The sequence below is a fragment of the Tamandua tetradactyla genome, chromosome 4, assembly GCF_023851605.1.
Source record: "Tamandua tetradactyla isolate mTamTet1 chromosome 4, mTamTet1.pri, whole genome shotgun sequence".
Lineage (NCBI taxonomy): Eukaryota > Metazoa > Chordata > Mammalia > Pilosa > Myrmecophagidae > Tamandua > Tamandua tetradactyla.
In genome coordinates, this window is record NC_135330.1 from 168,966,532 (window position 1) to 168,990,857 (window position 24,326).

General features: G+C 37.0%; 1 protein-coding gene across 2 annotated transcripts in view; it reads left to right on the forward strand.

Moving 5' to 3' along the window:
* Window positions 1-24,326, forward strand: part of CLYBL (citramalyl-CoA lyase) — a 291,846-nt gene that overhangs the window by 256,077 nt on the left and 11,443 nt on the right. For both annotated transcript variants that reach the window (XM_077158586.1, XM_077158587.1), the window contains 5 exons: window positions 2,908-3,096; window positions 7,012-7,113; window positions 8,858-8,951; window positions 10,232-10,399; window positions 14,911-15,035. In XM_077158586.1, coding sequence (XP_077014701.1) covers window positions 2,908-3,096; window positions 7,012-7,113; window positions 8,858-8,951; window positions 10,232-10,399; window positions 14,911-15,035 — 678 coding nt within the window. The remainder of the gene's footprint in view (window positions 1-2,907; window positions 3,097-7,011; window positions 7,114-8,857; window positions 8,952-10,231; window positions 10,400-14,910; window positions 15,036-24,326) is intronic.

Below are 24,326 nucleotides of genomic sequence, written 5' to 3' on the forward strand. Positions count from 1 at the left end.
TGTTTTGCTCCCAGAACGTAAGACCCCCAAAAAAGTTCTTTTCTGAGTGGTCTTTTTGCTTTAGTTTCTTTTTCCTTCTTTCCTCGGAAAGCACTTACCTCCCAGTAATCTCCCCCAGATCTCCCAGAGAGCTATTCTGAGGAGACGCTGTCTGCCAGTCTGCTTCTTACTAATCCACCTAACAAGGTGGAAATCAGAAGATGGTCAGGCGCAAACAGGAGCTAAATAAAATGAGAATGAAAGTGTGAAAGGGAGTAAGGTGATGGAGATGAGAGAGATGCTAGGAGGAGATGACAAGAAGAAGTAAGGTGATTAGAAAGAGACAGAGGAAGAGAGAAGGCAAGAGATAACAGAATTTCTTTCTTCCCATGACACGGTAGAATGTGACTCTCACTAGCTTGAACACCCAGAACTAAGCTTAATTGTTCTTAGAAATTGCCTTCCTTTCGGCCAAACAGATGGCATGGGTGTGTTTGCTAGTGTTTGCTAGCACAGTAACATATTTCACCATTAAAATACCAAAAGGAAAAAATAAAATCAACATGCTTGTTGGTTGGTATAAATTCAGTGAAGTTGTTGGATATTTTGGGATACATACCAGAGGGATGCACACTTAGTTTATGTAAATTGTAACAAGCAACAGCCTGTTAATAAGGGTGTTGTGTGGAAATATACCTCAAAAGCCATCATCTTTTTTTGGATAGGTACAGAATGAAATGGCTTTTAATTTTGAGCCAAATTTTTTTTAAAAAAAGGTCAAATAAAATGCTGAGTATTCACTGCTCATTATTATAAAATGAAAAGTATTAATCAGATAATGGCTAAAATTGGAATTCAGTACTTCATTTGCAGCCAATTTCACAAGACACCGAAACCATGGCAATCTGACTTTAGATAAAATCACAGATAGGTTTAGATCACAGGCTGTGAGCAAGCAGTCTCCTTCAAATCCAAATGAAACAACGAAACAGTTTAGGGATCAGATTTTGTTTGACACCTACATTAACAATTTAGGAAGTTGGTATCGCCAGGGATCCTGTGTTCCTAAACACAGACTGCTGATTAAAGTGGAGAATGCAGAGGATTATTCAGATAATTCGAGTTTAAAACTGCATCTTAGCCCAAATGACTAGTTTATTTCCTTTATTTCCCTTTCTCTCCCGAAAGATCCTTCACCAACCTGACTGGCAGTACTGAAAGAAAATCTCACAGCAGAAATATTTACAAGTTGGAGCAGTCCAGAGTTTGTAGCCGTCCAGGCCACACTGAGCATAACGTGATTGGATTTCTCTGAGGCCATGGCTCTAAATGCACACACTGCCAGAGGGCTGGAGATAGTTCTCTTGGCTGCTCTAGATCGCTTCAGAATCATGATACTGAGCTAACTTGGGCCCTTCGCCTTCAGGATTATTCTATTTAATGGGTGAAGAAAGAAGGCATGGCAGAGTGCCTGGATGAATGTTACCCTGTGGACAAAGACATGTTGGGGACCCAAGAGCCCCTCTTGGCTATATCATCCTCACTTTAGCTAGCATAAGCTCTCTCTTGCTTTTGTCTAAGCTTAGCCTCATTATTGGCAGTCGAAGCCTGCCAATCAGGACTCCACAGAGCTGTCTTAAACGGGTCGTAGGTACTCTATTTCCATCTGACCTGACAACTGCTAAGCTACTATTTCCTCACACTATTTAACTCAGACCATATTTGGAAGTCTTCTCTGCTTCAACTTGCTCATAGACCCTACATCCGTCTGGTTTAAATCTACTGTCCTGTGTTGTCTCGTCGATTGAAATTAGACTCAATATTGGCTTAAATAATTCTTTTTTGTCACTGCTTTGGTTTGCTGTTTTCCTAGATAAGTATTGCTGTTCAAATGGCTGTATATCGTTAAGACTTTTTTTTAAAACTACATTCATCAGCAGTGAGAAGCTTTAAAGTTTTATTAGTATCATAAAAACCCTTCCCAAATGAAACTACTTTTGATAAGTGTTCATTCTGACAATGAGAATTTGTTGAGGGCTGTTGGCAAGTTGGAGGAATTCGTTTTTGAAACTAAAATTGGCAGGAAGTAATGACCCCAAGTGTTTTCTTTCTCTTGACTCCAGCCCCCACCCCTTCAACGCATGCCTTCCTCTTTCCCCGCCCCCTTCCCCGCCTTCCCCTCCCCCAACCCAAAGCCAACAAAAAACATTTGATTTCATACCATTTTTCTGGGGACAATTATGATACTGAAGCAGACTCTGTATCTTTCAACTTTTCTTAACTGTGGAGCAAAGATTGTCAAATAAAAGAAAAAAATGTATTTGCCTGTCACTTCATGGGATTTCTTGATGATAGTATTGTCTTCCAGCTGCATTAAGCTGGAACTTTTTTCCCTATGAGTGAAATATCAAGGTTCAACTCAGTTGCAAAGAAAAAAAGTGAGTAAAAAAGCACGAAGCATGTGGAAAAAGAAAAACCCTTATTTTTCCCCTAATGTGAATATTCTGACAGATGAAAAAAGTAGCATTATCCAGGTTTTATCTAGTTTCTTATATTTATTAAAAAATAAAGAGCTTAGAATTATGCCTAGCACTTAGTAAATGCTCAATAAATGTTACTTGTTAATTATTAAGCCCTTCCAATTGGAAAGGAATGCTAACAAGTAAGATGACTCTTCTATTTAGAAGTACCAGTATGCCTGGTGTGAACATTATCTGTGTTATTGTAATCTTGAGTGATGTCTAGAAATCTCTTGCTTGTCCATGAGATTGGGTGACTTATTTCAAATATCATTTATTTGATGGGCAGGAAATTTGTAGACATAAAATGGAGCTTAGAGTCTGAATCCACCAAACAATCATACTGTTTGGCTTTGTTTCCTTTCAATGCTAAGATAAACTTAGATACGTTTTATCAACACTTTTATAGAATGAAGCTCGATTGAGAATAGTAAAAACTCTTGAAGACTTTGATCTGGGCCCAACTGAAAAGTGTGTGAGAATCAACTCAGTGTCAAGTGGCCTTGCCCAAGAAGACCTGGAGACTCTTTTGCAATCCCGGGTCCTTCCTTCCAGCCTGATGCTACCAAAGGTGGAAACTTCTGAAGAAATCCAGTGGGTGAGTAGCTAATGCTTTGCTTTGATTAAAGACTCCGGACCTGCTAAGAAGGAGTAGTCAAAAAGGAAGGATTTGGGTGCAGCTGGTTTTGAAAATGCACACACAGCAGAGAGGGAGTCGAGAAAAAGGAGTGAGATCAAGAGCCCATTTCCTTTCGCATAGGAAGTGAGCTTTTCCCAAAGTGTTATGTGGAGCAGCTCTACTTTTTAAATGACGCATCTACTTTCAATCAGATTTGTGTTTGGGACAAAACAGCCTCCTCCATAGCCCTCACACAGCAATCCCTGGAAACTAGGTTGCCAGAGAGTATGATCCTTTCTTACACCCAGCCAGGCCCTAACCCAGGACTCCCACCTGGAAAAGCAGTGATGTAAATGGCTTTTACCAAGATTCATGTTAAATAATCATACACAGAGAAAGCACATTACCTGCATATGAAAAAATGAACATAAAGAAGGGGAGGAAAAGGTCACTCCTTAGGGCAACGAGAGAAATAAACAGGAAGCTTTTAACTAGTGGTTTTAATTAGCACAGATATTATTTCCTGAACAGTTCTCTATTTCTTCCCTTTTTAATTGCTGACAGGTGTGTTTGTGTTTCATGACAGACTTTTCAGCCAATAAAAACCTGAAATGTAAAGTGGTTGGCATGTCAAATTACTTAAGAAAACTTTGAAATGGGCCTAATTATACTATGATTGTTTTCATTAAGGGCAGGGGGAGCCTAGATTTTATTTAGAGGTTACTACTATTCTGCAATCTCTATTGAATAAAATAACATTTCACTGTGCTACTCCAGGGCAGGACGCCTATGAGATGTCCGTGATGGAAGTGTTGCCAGGGTGTTTTCTGATGCCACATCCAGTAATTGCTGTAAGACTGTTGATGTAACTATAGCAATATGTGTAGTTGTTGAGGAAACTGGTCACCTTTTTAATGCATCTAGATATGTTTGAATCTGTTTTATCTAATGCAGTGGCTGTTAGCCACATGTGGCTACTGAGCCCTTGAAATGTAGTAAGTCCAAATTGAGATGTGCTGTAAGCATAAAATGCACACCAGAATTTGAAGACTTAATACAAAAAAAAAAAAAACGGTGAAATATCTCAGCTTATATTGATCACATGTTGCAATGACAATATTTAGGATGTATTGGGTTAAATAAAAGATTATTGAAATTAAGTTTTCCTTCTTTCATTTTAGTTTTTTTAATGTAGCTACTAAAAGAATTTTAATTGTATATGCAGCTGCCATTATATTTCTATTGGACAGCTCTGTGCTGGATTCTTCTTGAAGATCTGTATTCTAACTAACTGACTAACATTTACTTGCCAAACTGGAGTTTTCCTCTCTCTAAGGTTTCCCTCAGAAACTGGAAGATACAATTACAGTATGTTAGTATCTCTGAGGGATGCTACACCATTCAAATATGTCTTAAGTCAATTGAAATGGAATCTGAAGTCACTGTTCCCTTTTGGTTTCATAGTTAATGTCCATTTATCACTGTTATTACCCTTAAATTGAGAGGGGAGACCTACCCCAGCCTTTTGCTATGGCTTCTGTTCCCTGTTTTAAATCCTCACTTGCGAGGAACATACTGAAATGTAGACAACTAAGATTAAATTATTTAAATAGGATTTATACTTAATAGAAGTCTTTTCAGCTGTTTATTTTTTCCTCTTCGTTTGTATTTATGTGAAGCATAAAACCCAGAGCCTGATGCACAACTGAAAGATGGGCTTACTTGTTTTCTTTTGTGTGAGAATCTCTTGCTCGCCTTTTGTCGCTAGTGTGGGTTCTTGTTTGACTGGCACAGCTTATTGGACTATAACAAGCGTAACTCTGCCTCCTTTGTCGTGGGACAATTCTCCCCACAAATCCCGAACAGTGTGCATTCTTCCAACACACTATTGGGTGTGCACTGGAATTGAAAGAATTGCTGAGCCCTGCTACTTCATCTCCTCCCCAATCTCTTTGTGATTTTTTCCCCCCTTCTTTTCCTCCCCTCCAGTCCCCTCCACCTTGCTGAAATGAACACTTTACCAGGCCGGAAACATTTAATCGTCTCCTTTTGAAAAAAATTAATTGAAACTTCTACACTAGTTACCTTTTGTGTTAGTACTTAATGCAATTTTTTAAGAACGAGGGGGAGGAGGAGAAGGAGGATGGACTAGAATATTTTGTTTTTAATTGCCCCTATTGGCTTAAAAACAAAAGGCATGAGCAATTTTTCTCACTAAGAACAGGGAGTGTATTGTAAAGTGTTTACCTAGATTTAAACTTTATGATTTTTGTAGTTATAACTAGTATCACAAGAATGAGGCAAGTAATGTTTCAAGTTTTTTTAAATGTAGAAAAAAAAATCCTACTGCATATTTAACACCAAAACCATTAATGTTTTGCTACCCATTTTCTAGCTTCAATGTGACATAAATTATGTTTCATTTTCGTTTACATCAAGTACTATACGTTTCATCCCCTTAAATTGTAGCCTTCTCTTCATTCTTGCTATTTTGGGTGAGTTATTCTTTCCCTTGAAAAAAGTTACCAAGGAGGTGATGGTGTCTGAAGAAGGGAGGGGGCAGCGGGAGCAACCGAGAATAATTCTTCATTACTGAAAGCTGTGATTTATTTTAGCCTAATTGTAAAGTTACTGCAAATTGCTCAAAAGCTTTTTAAAGATCCCAGTGATTAGATTTTTTAGGGAGGGAGGGGGTGCACAGGCAGGGAGGGGGCAGCTAAAAGGGGAAATAACACCTCTAATCCCGCTTCTGGTAAATAGGCTGCCAGCTTTTAAAATGAGTTTCCTTTCTATTAGTCAGAATATTATGCTAAGCCTTAGCATTAGTTTTTTTTTATGTTGCCATAGCAGCCTTATTCCTGCAGGGTTGTGACCTGTGATGATTACAGTACAAAGCTTATAGGGTCTTGAAACCCCCTTTGAAGATGAAAAGTCTTTGATGGTTTATATTTATGCAAATCTCTTAGATATGATTTACCCAACTGAGACTGAATGGAGAGATGATTAAAATTCCCTTTTCCTTTGATATCCATTAATGGCTGAATATTCCTTAAATTTAAAATGGATATATATTTTTTCATCTTTATTTACAAAAATATCTTTATCATACCTGTATTGTTTTTTTTTTTTATCTCTCCACATCTTATTAGATCTAGATAGACATAATAAATTTACAATTTGAAGTACTTTTTTTTTTTCTTTGAAAGGGGTGAGGGGTGGGGGGGGAATCTGTGCAAGAGCTTTTGTATGTTTCCAGATGATAGGTTTTGGAATTTGGGCTACCCCACTGGCAGCACTGAGCTAGCTGTGAACTGGTCTCATGGAAAAAATTGGAGAGCTTTGGTCTTCAAAGAATTAAACTTCCTTTTTAAGGTCTTCGTAGGTAAGCTAAAAAATTATGAAGAAAAACCGTCTGAACAATTCTATTCTATAATGAATGATATAGATTCTGCGTAGAAGGCTGCTGAAGAGTTAGTCACACTGATGTCAGCGCCGGCCCAAAACAAAAAACGGTGGCAGGTAGAGCAAGCCGTCATTGTTTTGAGGACCTACCATTTGCATTTAACGAAGTGAGGGCCCGAGGTCTCAAGTAAATATGTTTTCAAGGCAAGCATTCAAACTCGAGAATTTCTTCTTCTAGTTCTAATTCCTAGGCCGCAAATTGCTCCTTTAGAAAAAAAAATATATATGTGATGCTTGGGGTTTTACTTTTCAGTTTGGTGGGAACTTTGTTACCTTTTCCTTTGGTCTTTTTTTTTTTTTTCTTTTGTATGCACAAAAGAGGCTGGGATATTACTTCCTCAGGTCAAAGACTTAAATGCTACTTCTGTGTCTACGTTTCAGTGATTGTACATTTTTTCCCCACTGAATCACCTATGACACTTTTGGTTTTAGTTTTCAGACAAATTTTCATTTCACTTAAAAGGCCGAAAACTTGAACAACCAATGAATTTAATCCCTTTTGTGGAAACTGCAGTGGGTTTGCTCAATTTTAAGGTAAGAAAATCATAATGTGGCTAATAAATTACTATTTTATTTGTCACCTAAAGAGAGCTTCCATTTTCACTTTTAACATCTACTTAAGATATTTTTCAAGAAAAATTGTAGAAGCAAGGTAAATCTGAGCACTTTTGTTATGTGTAATAGTCCAAAAATCAGGTTCTGAACATCTTAGAAAAAGAAATTGGTTAAACAGAAAGGAAAAGCTTCACAGTCCTAAATATTTAAATGAAATATATGTATATTTCAGTAACAATTTTAATTATATACTCACTTTATAAATATATGCCTTGAATTATTACAGTTACAGATTAAATGTACATGAAAATTCATTTTGTAACCGTTATGAATTAACTTTGAATTATTCTTTTGTGTATCAACTGCCTTTTCATTGGGAAATTTTCCAGCCTTTTTATAGCAACATCATCCATAATGTCGAATAGATAAGATTGCTGATTATAAATTAATATACACACATAATCTGTAGTATATTATTTCAGTTTGCCATAAAAGAAACACAAAATATTTTTTAATATATATTCAAGAAGATTAGCTGAACCAAGTGTTTTCAACCTCTTTATGGTTACATTAAACTACTTGCCTTAATAAATTCACAGATTGCTCTTTTCCCCCCTTTTCAGTGGTCGTGTATATAGTTTTCCAAATAAGCTTCACATTCCACCTTATCTGTGACTCTCAGTAGAGCACCTTCTTCTCAGTTTCTAGCCTGCCTTTTTTTTTCAGAACACAGGAGAAAGAAGTCACTAAAAAAAAAGGGAAAGATAGAATCGAACAATTCTAGAGAGATTCTGTGTGAATAAATGATACAAGAGGAAACTTCGAGACTTATTGGAACAGGCAGGAGGGGCGAGTGTTTGGAGAGCTACTGTGAGCCTCGTGCTCAGTGTGTTTACACAACTAACAAAATCTTCCAGCCCGCCCTAGAATTCTCGGAATATAATCAAAAGCACATCCCTCAAATGCAATCAGATTCATACAAGGATTTCACTTGAAGGCTACTTCACCATTTTACTCCATAATATACTCAGAAGCTTTTACAACAACTCCTGAAATTAATCAACAATGTCTGCACATGTTTCTCATTTCTTCCCCACCCCCCAAATACATTCCCATGCTGTATATCCACCTTTGTAGATTCAGTTATATCTAAGATGACTTTATTTTCATACATAAAGGTTGAAGTTACTTATTAATACATCTTGGATGACTTGTTGCATTTTTATTTCCCTTTTGGACTTGTGGATTTTTATATTGTACGTTTTCAATTATGAGAACATTTACTAAGAAATCTTGATGATAATGCAAATAAACCAGTTAATTTGCTTTAAAAATTCCTTCCTTCTCTCCTATGGTTTTATGCTTACTGCCTGATACTCTTAAAGCAAAAACAAATTTTTGAAAAATAGAAATAATTTATAGTACAATCAAAATGAGCTACCTCAAAGTTTCTCTAGAAAGTGGATGAACTATAATTTGAACATTGTAACTACAGTAATATATACTAATATTAATATAATCCATCAATCAAAGCAAATATATACCACCTACTTATCTCAGATTATATGAAATATCATTTGAAAAGGGTAAATTTGGGCTGCATTTTTAGGGCAGCTTAGCCAAACTGTATGAAGAGTTGGATCATTTTGTTCCTAAAATACACCATGCTACTCTCTACTCGGTGCATTTCTCTGAGACCTGCTTCTGCCCTGCTCTTTTACAGGCAGTGTGTGAAGAAGCCCTGAAGATAGGGCCTCAAGTGGGCCTTTTTCTAGATGCAGTCGCTTTTGGAGGAGAAGATTTCCGAGCCAGCATAGGTGTCAAAGACACATTTTTCCCCCCTTTCTCTCTCTGTCTGTTCATGAGTACATATCTTTTTCTTTGCCCTTTATGAATGGACATTTGCATAACAATATATATGCCAGCCATGACAGTGGTTTTTCAGCTGAGTGGACATTTCCTATTAGTTCAGGGCTCCTCATAGCTTTCCTGCTTCCAGAACACTGCATTATTCTATTCGTTTTTAAAATAACAAATACAAAGCCTGTTGGGTCTCAGATGTGTTCAGGAATATACACCATATACTTAGCTCATAATAAATATATCGTGTGAACAAACTCTTCTGCTTAAATATTTTGTTTCCACCTCAGTCTGAGGGCTGTCTAGCCTTCTAACACAAATTCAAGATGATTTCACATTTGCTTTAGGTAATTGTTTTCTACACCAAATGTAGAACATAAATTTTTTTTTAATAAATCTTAAATTTCTCCTAAAATAGATTTTACTAAATATTTACTAAGACACTATGCTGGTTTCCATTCATCTTTACCATCCCTTGAGCACTCTGCTTCCAGTCTTGGTGTGTAGATAACCAGTAAGTGTGAATGTGTCTAGAAAAGAGGCCAAATCACAGAAAGCGTCTTCCGAACCATAGTACCAGTGACCTGAACACACGAGCTTTCCCTGAGCTGTCTCACAGTCCACATATAAACAGTGACCCCCGAGGGTGGAAAAGCATTTTAATACTAGTATTTCCAGGAGATTTTTGTGCATCCAACAGTTCAGTGGACTGCGGAAGCCATAGCGACACGCTGCCTGTCCCAAAATTAGCACCCTTCCATTTCCTCAAGCTTTCTATCCAAATCTAAAGCTGAAGCACTTAGCTCAGTTATGATAGGACTGCCACAGCACATGCAACTCCATGCTCAGTGCAGGCAGTTAACCGTTTCCTCCCACAGCTGCTAGGCTGCATTTTGCGGTACTGTCTTTGGACAGACCTTTTCCAAGCAGTGGCAAGAAGGAAAAATATCTCAGGAGTCATTTGTGACCCTGATTCTATCTGCTGAAATAAGGGAGAGACTCTTTCCTAATGCAGGCACAAGTAAAAACTAAACGATGCCTTGCAAGATATATAGACACATAGGAGATTTCACTTTGCCTCTCCCTAACCCTCTCACCATTTATATTTGAATAATTATTTTACTGGGAAGCAATTCCTAGTGAAAAGATGTCTTTACAAACTGAGTTTTTATAATGAATGCCTGAGTTCAGTTTCCAGAGTTAAAGTCTCCCTTTTCTGTTAACATCCCATTTTCAGGTGCAACAAGTAGCAAAGAAACCCAGGAAATTCTCTACGCCCGACAAAAGATTGTTGTTGTAGCAAAGGCCTTTGGTCTACAAGCCATAGATCATGTGTACATTGACTTCCGAGATGGAGAAGGGCTTCTCAGGCAGTCAAGAGAAGGAGCTGCCATGGGCTTCACTGGTATGATTCCTTGATGATATCTTAGAAAGCACGTCCAAAAAATAGAAACAGAAATTTATGGTTCCTCATATAATCGGATTTTGTATATATTTAATCCACTATTTGAAACATGAAAAAGCTACCCCGAGCAAGAACCTGCAAACATATTATACTGTTTTCCTTTGGCTATGCAAATCAAAAAATAATCACTCATTTCCATAAGTATTTTGTTGCAGTTTTCAGTGACCTGAGGGGAGGGATGAGATTTTTACAGAAGTGTATTTGAGTGAATCATCATTAGGATTTGGGTAGGGTGAGGGGGAAGTTGAGGGGTGCAAAGAAATGTTGCTAAAGCCTTCAGAATATTAATTCATTTCTAAAAGAAAAGTATTTGGTGATCTTTGTGTTTTACTCATAACTAGGTTATTTTGTTCTTCTGCCACTTCAAGTCCCTCTTTGCTCTCATCTCCACCACCCATCTCCCAGGAGTGTCTGTGCACCTGATGACACCTACGGGTGCTGGGGACACTGGCAGGCACTAAGAACCCTGCCCTGGAGAGCAGGCCTTGTGTGCTGATCGCTGTGCCCGGTCTCAGGTCCATAAAAGCCAAGTCAGTAACCAAGGATTGTGTTTTTGCATCAGAAATCTATTTTTTTGCAAAATCACAATAGGATTCTACATTCACACAGTTATAGGGTAAGAAACACCATGATTCGTTTATTCTTATTTGTATCTATGCCTAAAGTTCTAAGGATATCAACATCATCAATGTACCCAAATAAGAAGAAAAAGAGAAAAGCATCCATGTATTCCTTTTACAAATATTTCTTTTTAATGTATCATGTTAGGGCTTGCTGAAAGGAATATTTCGTAAAGTGACCTTAAATTTAAAAGATAACTTAATGGATGATGATTTAACTTAAAATAAAATTGAAAGACTTAAGCAATTTTAATGTTATATTGGAATTGAATGGAGCTCTGACGTGTTTTTGTAATGTTAACACAGAGTTAAAATAAATGTGATCCCTTATTGAGTGATATTTTTCAGTTATCTGAATTAATAAATGCGTGCTTCTCCATTTCACAGTGATAGAGAAAGAAAGTAGTCACATTACCACTGCCGTGGGGTTGGGTTTGTCCCTGCAGCCTATTACACCTGACTCTTTCCAACTACTGGTTAGAATGTGGCCAAAATGAAAACTTGGAGGAAAACTCCATGAAATCTACTGAACAGACACTGATGTTGTTAGCCTGAAACGTGTGGTACTGGCTGCCAAGCAGCCAGATGTTGTTCCGAAATGGAAACTAATTCAATAAAAAATGTAAACTACTGAATTGATACTGGCTTCTTCCACCATCACTCAGTATGACCTGAGTTTTTTCACCTACCTCTAGGGTATTGCCCCAGAACTTTTAAGGGAGCTCAAGAGTTTCTCCAGGATACAGGATTGAATTAAATTGGTCCTTAATTCAGTCACAGAAGACAAGTTATTTCAGATGAGGTTTAAATTTCTAGTCTGTGCCCAATTCAGCACGAGGAGCTTATGGGCCTGGTACTATTGTTTCTCAACAACAGGGAGTGTTAAATCACACAAAAAAATGAAAGAGGGAAGAATGGAGAGGCACAGAGGTTACGGTGCCCATTATATATTAAAGTGACCAAGTCAGAATACTAGGGCAATACACTTCATTGTCATTTTGAATTTTTCAGGAAGAAGGTATTCTCTTGTCCCCATTATAGTTCTACATACCAATAAAAGATAATTAGTCTGATAAGGCATGTTATTATTTGTAGTGTTTTTTTTAAATAAATGCTTTATAATGAGTATTTTAGGCTGCCCATGATCTGTTTGTCCTAATTAGCATTTAATTGCCACACCTTGGGCTTTCCAGAAAAAGGAAGTAAAGGAGGAATGAAAAAGGGAGGAAGGGAGGGAAATACCCAACCTATCTGAAAGGTTTGAAATCCAGGAAAAGTGTTCTGTTATCCTTAATACTGATAAGAACACTGAGTCTGTGCGGTAAGGATTTTCTTTACTTTTAAAAAAAACATCTATATTTTTTAATGTGTAGTAAATTCTTAAAAGTTAGCCACGCACCAGACAGTGGATTATAGCTCCTTTTTCTGCAGTCATTGTTTCCCAGGGCAGCAATCCACATAATGATTTGAAATTAATGCATTCGCCAAATAAATGGCCATTAACTTTAGGAATTTTTTTATAAAAAGAAACCAGAAATAAACCTTGGAATAAAGCTTTAACAGCTGACTTAGTCATTACAGTTACTCCAATACTACATGCTGGGAAGAAAGAGTATAAATATGAAGCACTATAGGTTTTGTTCTTTTTTGGCAGTCTTTTGTAGAAGACAAAAATGACACCATCATAGTTACCTAAAAGACTTGACAGGTATTGATTTAAAGCCCGGTATATCAAGTGGTACTGTAAAAAGGATTTCATGGTCATAAATTTTAATGTCTTCCAATTTTGCACCCTCTCTAACTTGTCAATACAACTCTTCTGTATAAAATATTTGCTTCATTCTTACATAGCATTTAAGTCTGCCATACAGTTGTTGGAATATGTAAGATGCAACAAAAGAGAATTTCACATACAAAATGAACGTTCATCAATTTCTATAGCCCCACCTATATCTTAAAATTAAGCAAAATCCAGGTACTTGTGATCCATCAGTTGTTTCACAGTATCTGAAGTAGTTTATGTTTGCTCCTCAAGTTATAGTGCCTGTACCAAGGAGTTCCCATGAATTCTGGCTTTTTATACATCAGTATAAATTATGTACATAAATTATAAAATTCAGGACTAACAATTAGTAGGAAATGACTACCAGAACTGGCATCCTGTTTTAATAATACTATAACAACTATTAGATTATTTAAATATGATCTCAAACCTATTGAAAAAAGTGCTTGTTTATCATCATTGATGTTATTTGTTCTCAGAAATTATTCCTGAAAAGATTTAATCATATTTATTTATACAGGTTTTTAATGTTTTATTATTATGCTGACAGATAAGAATGAAATAGAATATGAGGATATTTTAATTATGCCATTGTAAAGAAAATATATTGTTATATTTATCCAAACTCTTTTCTCATGAAATACTAAAAAATAGTTTTACAAAATATTGTTCCTGTTAAAAATGACAGTGTTTCCTTGGATTATTTGTTTGCTCTTAGTGAGATGCTATAAAAAGTTTTTAACCATCTGAGAAAATAATTGTTCCTTTTTCTATTTGATACATAATGACAGTAACCGGATTTGATATTTTATAAAACATCAAGGATATAATTTGTGCTTACTAAATATTAAAATAATTTAACAGTTTCAAAAGCAAAGCAAGTTGATATACCAACAAATATATTTAGCAGAGTAAATTATCATTAAGTGTCCATTCATTTTGAAAGGGGCAAATATGTCTGTAATTTCATTGTGTAATAAAATATAATATCATAATTATTATAACATTAAATTATTCTGCATTTTATTAATGCCCTAATTAGATTCCACACTTCCCTGAATGCGAAATTGTTTTTTTAATGACTGCATGATTTCACAGAATCCTATGACTCTTATTTGTGTATCATGTTTTTATTTAAAATCCTTATGGCTTCAAAAAGAATCATTAAGCTTCTTTGAAACTACTGTTGCAGAGATAAGATTTTTTTTTCTAAAGTGTGTAAGTAGCTATATAATAGAAAAACATGTCTTCTTCACTCAATAAGTAAAAAGGGAAAATCTGGATATATTTTTAGATAGAGAAATTTTATGTAATTTTTTATTTAAAAATTTTTAAATGGTGCAACCTAGAGACCATGGTGTTCAAATCTGCCTTCTCTTTTACCATACTGCATAAAACATTTTCATTGGAATCCGACTTTCTATTAACAGCTAGAAATGATATACCATATTCATCTAAAAGAAAGAAAATTAAAGATGGTTTTGAAAGACGCTATTTTATATTAACAGAGCTGAAAAGTCAGCTTCAGTAAGCTTTATGTAACACAAAAGATCACTTCTAAAAGAAATCACGCCCATGCACCCAAACAAAAAAAAAAAGTTAAAAGAAATCACAGAAGGTAGGATAATCCTAACAAAATAAGCAAACGACACCTTCTAAAATTTGAGAATTATCATTTAATTTTTTTCTATTTTAACTCAAAATAATCACTCTAATTTGCAGACATTATCCTTTAAGTTCCAGCCACAGCAGTTATTCAAAGAGCTGCCTAGTCAATCCACCTGTAAATAAAATGAGAGATTATCTACACTTAGGTGGCATTTCTATAGGATCAGAAACACAATTACTTCCATTGTTGTATTTGTTCTTATGTGGTATTCTGCAAAAGCCAGCCTGATTGCGGTTCTCAGAAAGAAAAAAAAGTTCTAAAATAATTAGTTATTTAACATACAGTCTATGAGGCACTCAGGCGCCTTGCATGGTTGAAACATTTTGTTTGAACATCTGTTTGTTGTTTCGTGTTTCCAGTGTTATTAATCTTCTTGTAGGTAAGCAGGTGATCCACCCTAGCCAAATTGCAGTGGTCCAGGAACAGTTCTCTCCTTCTCCTGAAAAAATTAAGTGGGCTGAAGAACTGATTGCTGCCTTTAAAGAACATCAACAATTAGGAAAGGTAAATGTTTTGTTAATGTCTTGGGTGTAACTGGTGTTTAAACTACCATTCAGCTGTAAGGAAGAATCTGAAAAAAGATTATTTGAATGGTTTTAAAAAGCTCATTGGTGTGTGTGTGTGTGTATGTGTGTGTGTGTGTGTGTGTGTGTGTGTGTTGGGGGGGACAACCTTCAGTGAGAAGATTATTTAAAGTAGATTGTCTTTTCTCACTTTCTTAAATATTTCACTAACTAGCTCTTGAGTCTTTCATTTAATTCTTTTCATAAAATATATTGGCAGCCTTTGAGAAAATAGAAAAAGTTCATTTAGTTTTGCTCTATAGACTTCAATGCAGCATTCAGAAGAAAATAATTTTAGATCAAAGTGAGAGCAACTTGTGATGAAATAAACACAGTTTGACCAAATGTTTCTTGTGGAGAGATGAAATAAATTTCAAGTTATTTTAATTTTGGAGGAAAAAAAGTCCAAAATCTCCTCAGGTTTAGTCATTTAAGAGTGGGAGGTTGTATATGTGTTTGTACCAATTTCTGGACCTGAGATTTGGATAGAATGGAAAGCAAATTAACACTGGAGTACGGTTGTTCCTAATTTAGTGCATCATTGAGTCTCGCGTTTCCTGCTCTGTGGGTTTCTGCTATGTAAATATTGCAGTGGTGATGCACAATCTGTCTCCACTTTGTGCCAGTAACACTTAAATTAGGTGTCGCCTGAAGGAAGATTTTATGCTAGTTGCAGCATTGTCAGTTAATTATCTTAAAGGTTATTTGCAATAATACTGTTTGCCTCTTTTTAAGAGGAAGGGGGGAAAAGTTGCATATATAAATCTAGCCTAGAGATAATATCTAACCTCATCTTTGGGTAAAAGTTTTGATATCTACAATGCAAGATTACTTATGAGGAAAAGAATATTGAAAAATTGTTAAGGTTCTAAATATTAATCAGCCCCCCCGCCCCCGCAAAAACAAAACAAAACAAAAAACTGTTTTTCAGGGGTGAACTTGTGACATCAATGTGAGAAGTGTCACTTGCACTTTTCACTGGCTGTAAAAACACCTGAAAATCCTGGGACTTGCTAAAGTGGGTAACAATATTAATTAGGTCACTCCCTCCCACTCCTATGGGTACCTGCCTTCAATTCGAAACACGCACACATGCTCACTCCTGTACACACATGAGCACACACGCTTATCTTTGCAGAAACTTGACCTTAATATCAAAACAAAGAATATGTACATATGTTAAATAAATTCAATTTGGACTTATACCAATTTCATAATGCCTAACATTTTCATTTCAAACTAACAGTGGCCAGCGGAAAAATATTGGGCTTCAGGAAAAAATATGTTCTTATGTTGACATTGTGTTTTATGCCCATTTCTTATCTTAACCCCCAAATCCAGATCTCATATGAATAAACCAGATGTTTACCTAAAAAGTAGAGCTAAGTACTCTTTCATGAGTACATGCAAATATAACTGTGTTTGCTCCACTCTTTTGCACGTTTGTCTATGCACACACTTACTAAATGCTGCTGTACCTCTGGTGTGCCCTAACCAGCTGAGAAGATGCATGAGGAAGACTTCCTACAGAAATAATAAACTGAGGCAGGATGCGGACCATTGAACGACAGATCTAGCGGAATCCCACCTGGGCCAGCATGCCTCTCTTAGCAGTCTAAAATGGGTTTCATGTTGGACTACTTCAAAAAGCCACCTATCATTTGAAGCAGCTAGGGTGTGGGAGAGAATATGCTAAATTTCAGTCACCCACAAACAAAATTCAAACTAGAAGCACACTATTTTTACTGGCATTTAAATTCTTTAATGATGAAAACAACACTTTTCCTTTGTACTATGAAAGTGTTGTCCCAGGGAAAATTTTCCCAAAGTGTCTATGCCTTTTCATGATGACAACTTAAACATTAAATTATGGACTGTTTTTTATTAAGAAATGCTCTCATGTTGGCGCATAAGCTTTCACAACAGTGTGGCAGGACAACTTTTCTTAACACAGAACCATAGAAATTACAGGAGAGGGAAGACTAACTATTAGGTCATTTCTTCCCTGCCCCATTAGTGTAGGTTTGTTTCCTACCGCAAATTCTCTTGGTGCTTTGTCCAGCAAGGTTTAAATGATTCAAAGTAATGGGGCTTCCAGTGGTGACATACGGTTATTTTATCCAGTTAGCATGTTTCTTTCACTTTGCCTATAAATTGGCTGGTCACAAAAATTGGGTCTGCAGGTAGGTGACTCTGCATCTTGACGGGATCTTGGGGTTTAAATAATGTGGGGTCTGTTTGTAAAGATTTAGCACAAATAGGTGGCTCAGTTGTATAACGTATTGCTTCCAACAAACATATAATCTGTTTTATTTCCAATGTGAATCACTGATGAAAACATGAACACTTTGATACTTTGTCCAAGCACAGGTGACACTTAAAGATGGGAAACCGATGGTTTGTGTCCTAGTGAGACACACAGATTTCTAAAAGACCTTCCCCTGTCCCCCAACCCCTGATAAAAGTTTCATTCAGGTAATGCTTTTATGTAGAAATGACCAAAGAAGGCAAAATTATGTATCTTTGCTTTTCTCTGCTTTTTCTTGCTCCCATCTTAAATTATATTCCACCTGAAGATCAAAGGTGTAGCTGAAGTTCACCCAGATGATGCCAAGTCATTTGTGGTTTCTATAGGAATTGTACCTTTCCTTCCTTTTCCCTCTAAATAACGAAAATCATAAGAATACTTAGTTATGAGCAGATAAATTATGTTCAGTTTTGATGTCATAGAATTTTTGTTAGTTTTGTTTTAATTTAGACATTCCAAGGAAATAAAGTTTGATACCTTAGTTTAATGTTGGGTGGAACACATTTTACATTTACATCAGTTAATATAATTTATCACCTACTGGCAGGTAGTGATATTTTCAGCTGCTTTGTTTCAAGAAACTGAAAGATATTTTCAGGCTAAAGAATTTTTCCTGGCACAACAGTCCTACTAATAAGAATTAGAGCTATCAACTGCCATTAGAGACTCTGGGTCATTTTCTTTTATTAAAATCGGTTGGAAAAAGTTTTAACACTCAACATAATCTCTATTCCTATTTTAATTCTTATAAACTAAAATATTTCTAATTTAGCTGACATCATTTGTGGAGGTATTCATTCACAATATTAATCAACTTGATTCTTTCTTCCATCCTTCAAGAAAAATGTAGTTTGAGATACAGCCTACATGTCATTTATTATTTTAATTTCAAATTATTTGGTAAAAATATTTTAGCAAGAATAAATCACTGCCATGTGATTTCTTTAATTTTATAAAATATTGTCTTAAAAGTTAATTCCATTTTTATACCATTTTTCATGACGGTAATTTGAAAAATATTTGAAAATTCTGCATTCAGAACTAAATTTAGTTTTGCTTATTAAAGAAATATGATTTTTTTTCTATCTTTTTTCTTCTTCTTTTTTTTTTACATGGGCAGGCACCGGGAATTGAACCCAGGTCCTTGGGCTTGGCAGGCAAGCATTCTTACCTGCTGAGCCACCGTGGCCCACCCAAGAAATATGATTTTAACAGTTCTTTTTTATCAACTAAGAATTTTTCAGATAGTATGAAAATTGTGTGAAATGAAAATGTTTCACACAATTAGTTATATTAATTTATATCCATAGAAACTATACATTATATATAATAAAAACATATAATATAATATTTATATAATATATACATCCATGCATGTATGATACTGCATCATTTTTCAAGTCTGTATTAGAAACTTAGTGCTAAATTTTTTCTCTTTCCTTATTCATCACTTCTTAAGCAAAAATGACAGATAAAAGAAATATTTGCTTTTCAAATGATCACTAATCAAAGGAAATCTAAATATAAGAATTTGCCATTTCCTTCCAAATGGAGACTCTAATAGGAAAATATGCAAGAACAGAAAAATGTATTACATATGATAGATTTTTAAAGGTACATTGCTGGAATATTCATATTTCTGTAAGATCTGCCTTCATGTTCAGTTTTCCCAAACATTCTTTTCATTCATGTCATTTCTATAAGTGCTTTATTTGGTTTTAGAGGGATTTCGTTTAACTTTTTCAACATTTTTCATTCCTTATAGCTTTGCAGGCTGGCTGAGGATCAGGAAGGGGAAGTGTTCACCTTTAAAATCTAGGTTCATTGAACAATTATAAAGGTCAAAAACAAGGTCACTACCTGACATGACACCGTAAACATCACACATAACTGAAATATTCTAATTTCACTCATGAGAGAATGATAATGCAAATTAATAAGGTTATTTTGATAAGCAGATTCTCTACTGGAATATAAATTAGTAACCTCTTTCTTAATAAAGAAAGAAAAAAAGTATGGTTTTTTTTCCTCATGTAAGTCTTTTCAACTAGAAAAAAGCAAACAGTAATAAATATCAGCACCCCACCCCAATGTTGAAAGCAGATAATTTCATAGGTATCTGATTGCAGCTCACACACCTTTCATTTGTGTTTCCAGAACCAGGGCTTTACAAAAACACTGTTTGGTCCAGATGGCATTCTAGAAGGCTCCCTGAGAGAACTCAGAATAAGTCACTCTAGCCAAAAATATTGTTTCCGCTTATTCAAGTGCCAGAAATCCCACTGCCGCTCTTTCACACAGATCAAAGAAACCATCTAAAGATTTGGTTGTTGTCTTTGTCAGCCGAAATTACAGACGACAATCTAACATCCCACACCCGTCGTCCACTACCTGCAGCCTTTCCCCCTTTGTATGGGGAAACTAAAATCAGAACGAGTGATTACTAGTGACAACTATTTGAGGGATTTTTAATAACTGCATCTGTCCCTTTATTTCCCTGTTCATTCGACATTTTCAGAACTATCTGCCTTAATTTCAACTTTAAAGAGTCAAATTCTTACAAAAGATGAATGTGTTTGCCAATGATGACTTTAAGATCAATTTGATTAACAACAAATTTTACATTTTTAAACATTTAAAGGAAGGAATAAAACTTTAGTGCTGCTCATATTGTACTTGATATATTTTTAGGTGACAAATGTCTGGATCAGATCAGAGAAATAATAAGAGATCTTGTATATAAGTCAAATCTGATAACCTTCAAAATTGTTTGTTTTGCCCTTAATTTATACACATTCTTGAAGACATTTTACTCAAAATATCTTTTTGTTTTGGTTTATATTTTCCAGGATTTTTTTTCCAACTTCAATAGAAGATATAATTCTTTTGGCTGAAGTAAATCTCAGACATCTGCTAGCCAAATCCCTTCAGTTTAGAACTTAATAAACTGAGACACTTAAAAGGGTTTAGGAATTGCCCCAGTAGTGTCTCTAACAGCCAAGATGTTGGTAGAGCCAAGATCAGAATTCAGGGCTCCATTTGTGAAAAAGATGTGATCATACTTAGCATAAATGTAGTTGCAATTTGGTCACAAAGAATATCACACTGCTGGCTAGAGACTAGTGAATACCTTAAAAGTACTCAGTAACAAACCAAATGTGAATGTAGATCAGATTAGTATCTCTTTTTAGGCACTGTTTTCCCCCCAGGGACAGAAACTGATGAGGAATAAAAGAACACTGAGTGTCCCTGTGCCTTCCCAACCTTCCCAGCTGTCACTCCCCACATTGCTCCCTCCTTCACAGTTCTGTCCTGCACTTGTCCATCCCCTTTGCCCCTGAAAGACTCCTTGGCTCTGATCACTGCAAACACCATTCCGTGTTATTAGCAACCATTCGTTCAGTCTACCAAGGTAGACTGGAAACTCCCAGAGCGGGAATGGGAGTCTTTGGCAAAGAGGTCATATCTAGCCCAGAGCTTAATTTCCTCTGCTCAAAGGATAGATGCCCAAAGTCATGTTCTCAATTATGCCTATGGTTGCACACACACACCATGACCTTCAATATTCTTAATAGCAATATCTAAATAAAGGCCATGGAATAATCATTTTGCTCCTTGGACATCTTTTTCTCTCTCTCCCTCTTAGAGTATTTCTCCCTTTTAATATGTTTGGGTCTGTATGTATGTTTCTATGTGTATCCTTCTTGCTTCTCCTTTGTTTTCCTTTCCATTAATTATTTTTTGTTTCCTCTTTTTCTTTATATCATTTTCTCTCTTTCTCACCATATCATCCGCACCTGATCACCATCCTGCCCTTTATCCTTAAACTGATTATAATAGCTTAGTTCAGTGCATGCTTTAATTTTTTGTATTTGTTAGAGTTTTGAAATTAGATTTTATATTAAAAGCAGGTAAATGGAATTTTTATTCATTTAAAACAACAGAAATCAAGCAGTTTTATAGTTAATTTTTTTCTCACTTTGGGTTAGTGGTCTTCAATGAAAAAGGCAGGCAGTTTCTCACCACTACTCTAGAAAATAAAGAATTATCTCTACGGTATAGCATACCTCCGTTCAGCATCTTGTACAGAAATACACAATAGATATTTAATAAATACCATTTAGCTAACTGATTTCCAAATTTCTGACAGCGATGAAAAGTAACTACTGGGTGTGCTTTTAACAGTATATATGATACTGACCTTTAGTTCCCTTTTAGAAAGTTGAAAAAAAATTTTTCATCAGTTACTGTTTTGCAGTTGTACTTAGAAACACCCTATCTGTATTTTAATAAATCTTAAGTTTAAAGTAACCACTAGTTAATGTTAGTTCATTAAGGTCTGTTTTCCAAAGAAAACATAAACCTACTATGTTTATTCCTATAGAGGAGTTTGGTCTTAGCTGCAGACAAACTGTTATAAAATGGCATTGATGGTCTGCTTTTCGGAATAGGTAATACCAGTTTAAACCTAGCATAAAATATTTTAAATTAAATTAAAATATTTGAACATATTAAAATATTTATATCAGTTTTAAAAATAAAAATGTTTAAAAGAAGATTTCTGGCTAAAAATCAATATTAAGGTGATAGTTGCAGAATTCTGTATTACTGAAAATAGTAATTGTACACCTACAATGGGTTAATTTTATGGTATGCAAATTATACCTCAATAAAGCTAGAAAAAGAATGTGAAAAAATAAGCACAAAATCTAATTTGCTAGCAAATGAGGAAATTCCTTTTCAGAATGCTTAGAAATCCAATCATTTTCACTTTGCTAGATAGCCTCCCCCCATAGCATACTTGACTTGATTTTCTAGAATATCAGAAGATATTTGAAATAAAGATTTGTCTACTCCTGTCTGATCATTCTGCTTGAAATTTTTCAAAAGACAAATCCTGCTCCCTAAATTTCACAGGCTCTGAAAAGAATCTTACAGACAGAAGGCACCCTGGGTCTCCCCTATCGGTTTATACAGTTCCACTGAAACCCTCCATCGAGCTAGCTTGGTATTCACCATCTATTAAGATAACTGACCCAAACATTCGCTTCAGCTTCCTCCCTGCTGTTCAGCCTCCTCACCCTTCCCTGTCCTTCCAAAACTTCTAATGCTGCTGCTTTACTCCTCTGAATTTCTCTAACTGTTGGAAAAGTCCCAAATCAATCTTTCAGCGAGAAACTTACTCATGTACAAGTCATTAATTTTTCTATTTTCTGTGTACACTTAAAGCTAAGTTATTTCATATTTCCTTTCCAAAAAGCAAAATGTTAATGTGGTCTCTGAATTTTATATCCAATCAGTTTCCAAAGTCCAAGGAATTTCCCCCTTTCTACAAACGCATCTGGCCGTTTGTCACTGCAAGATCTCTTGTCTCCCATTCATCGTCTACTGAAGAGTCTGTCCTTTAGTTCAGCACCGTCCTCCAGTGGAAGCCATGCTGCCAACTTCAGATCACTTACATTTGCTTAGCATCTCCTCCAGCTGGTAGTCTAAGTTTTAAAATTCTTTATATTGATTTGCTTTCCTAGTGATGCTGTGCCAAATATATAATACCCCAGAGCTTAGTTTAATAAAGGGACAATTTCATCTATAGTTTATAAGAGTTTAGAGGAGACCAAAAGCTTTAGGCATGAGTCTGCCTCTACTTTCATTCCATCTTCGAGAACACTGATCTGTCTCAATTCCCTTAAAGCAACTGTGAAATCATTTAATCCTGTTATAGTTCAGATGGGCCTTTTCATGAAAAATGGGATGAAATCTCTAAAAATAACAGTAGCAATTTGACAGCAGCAATAATCAGGTTGGGTATTAGTAATGGTGGCAGTGGAGGTGGTGGAGGTGAAAGTGGAGGAAGTGGTGATGGTCATGGAGGTGGCTGTGGTGGTGGTGGCGGTGGAGGTGGTGGAGGTGATGGAGGTGGAGGTGGCTGTGGTGGTGGAGGTGGTGGAGGTGAAAGTGGAGGAAGTGGTGATGGTCATGGAGGTGGCTGTGGTGGTGGAGGTGGTGGAGGTGGTGGCGGTGGTGGAGGTGGTGGAGGTGGCTGTGGCGGTGGAGGTGGTGGGGGTGGTGGAGGTGGAGGTGGCTGTGGTGGTGGAGGTGGTGGAGGTGGAGGTGGTGGAGGTGGCTGTGGTGGTGGAGGTGGTGGAGGTGGCTGTGGTGGTGGAGGTGGTGGTGGTGGAGGTGGAGGTGATGGAGGTGGAGGTGGCTGTGGTGGTGGAGGTGGAGGTGGTGGAGGTGGCTGTGGTGGTGGAGGTGGTGGTGGCGGTGGAGGTGGTGGAGGTGGCTGTGGTGGTGGAGGTGGTGGAGGTGGTGGAGGTGGTGGAGGTGGAGGTGGTGGAGGTGGCTGTGGTGGAGGTGGTGGAGGTGGAGGTGGTGGAGGTGGCTGTGGTGGTGGAGGTGGTGGAGGTGGAGGTGGTGGTGGAGGTGGAGGTGGTGGAGGTGGCTGTGGTGGTGGAGGTGGTGGGGGTGGTGGAGGTGGAGGTGGCTGTGGTGGTGGAGGTGGTGGAGGTGGAGGTGGTGGAGGTGGCTGTGGTGGTGGAGGTGGTGGAGGTGGCTGTGGTGGTGGAGGTGGTGGTGGTGGAGGTGGAGGTGATGGAGGTGGAGGTGGTGGAGGTGGCTGTGGTGGTGGAGGTGGAGGTGGTGGAGGTGGCTGTGGTGGTGGAGGTGGTGGTGGCGGTGGAGGTGGTGGAGGTGGCTGTGGTGGTGGAGGTGGTGGAGGTGGTGGAGGTGGTGGAGGTGGAGGTGGTGGAGGTGGCTGTGGTGGAGGTGGTGGAGGTGGAGGTGGTGGAGGTGGCTGTGGTGGTGGAGGTGGTGGAGGTGGAGGTGGTGGAGGTGGAGGTGGTGGAGGTGGCTGTGGTGGTGGAGGTGGTGGAGGTGGAGGTGGTGGAGGTGGCTGTGGTGGAGGTGGTGGAGGTGGAGGTGGTG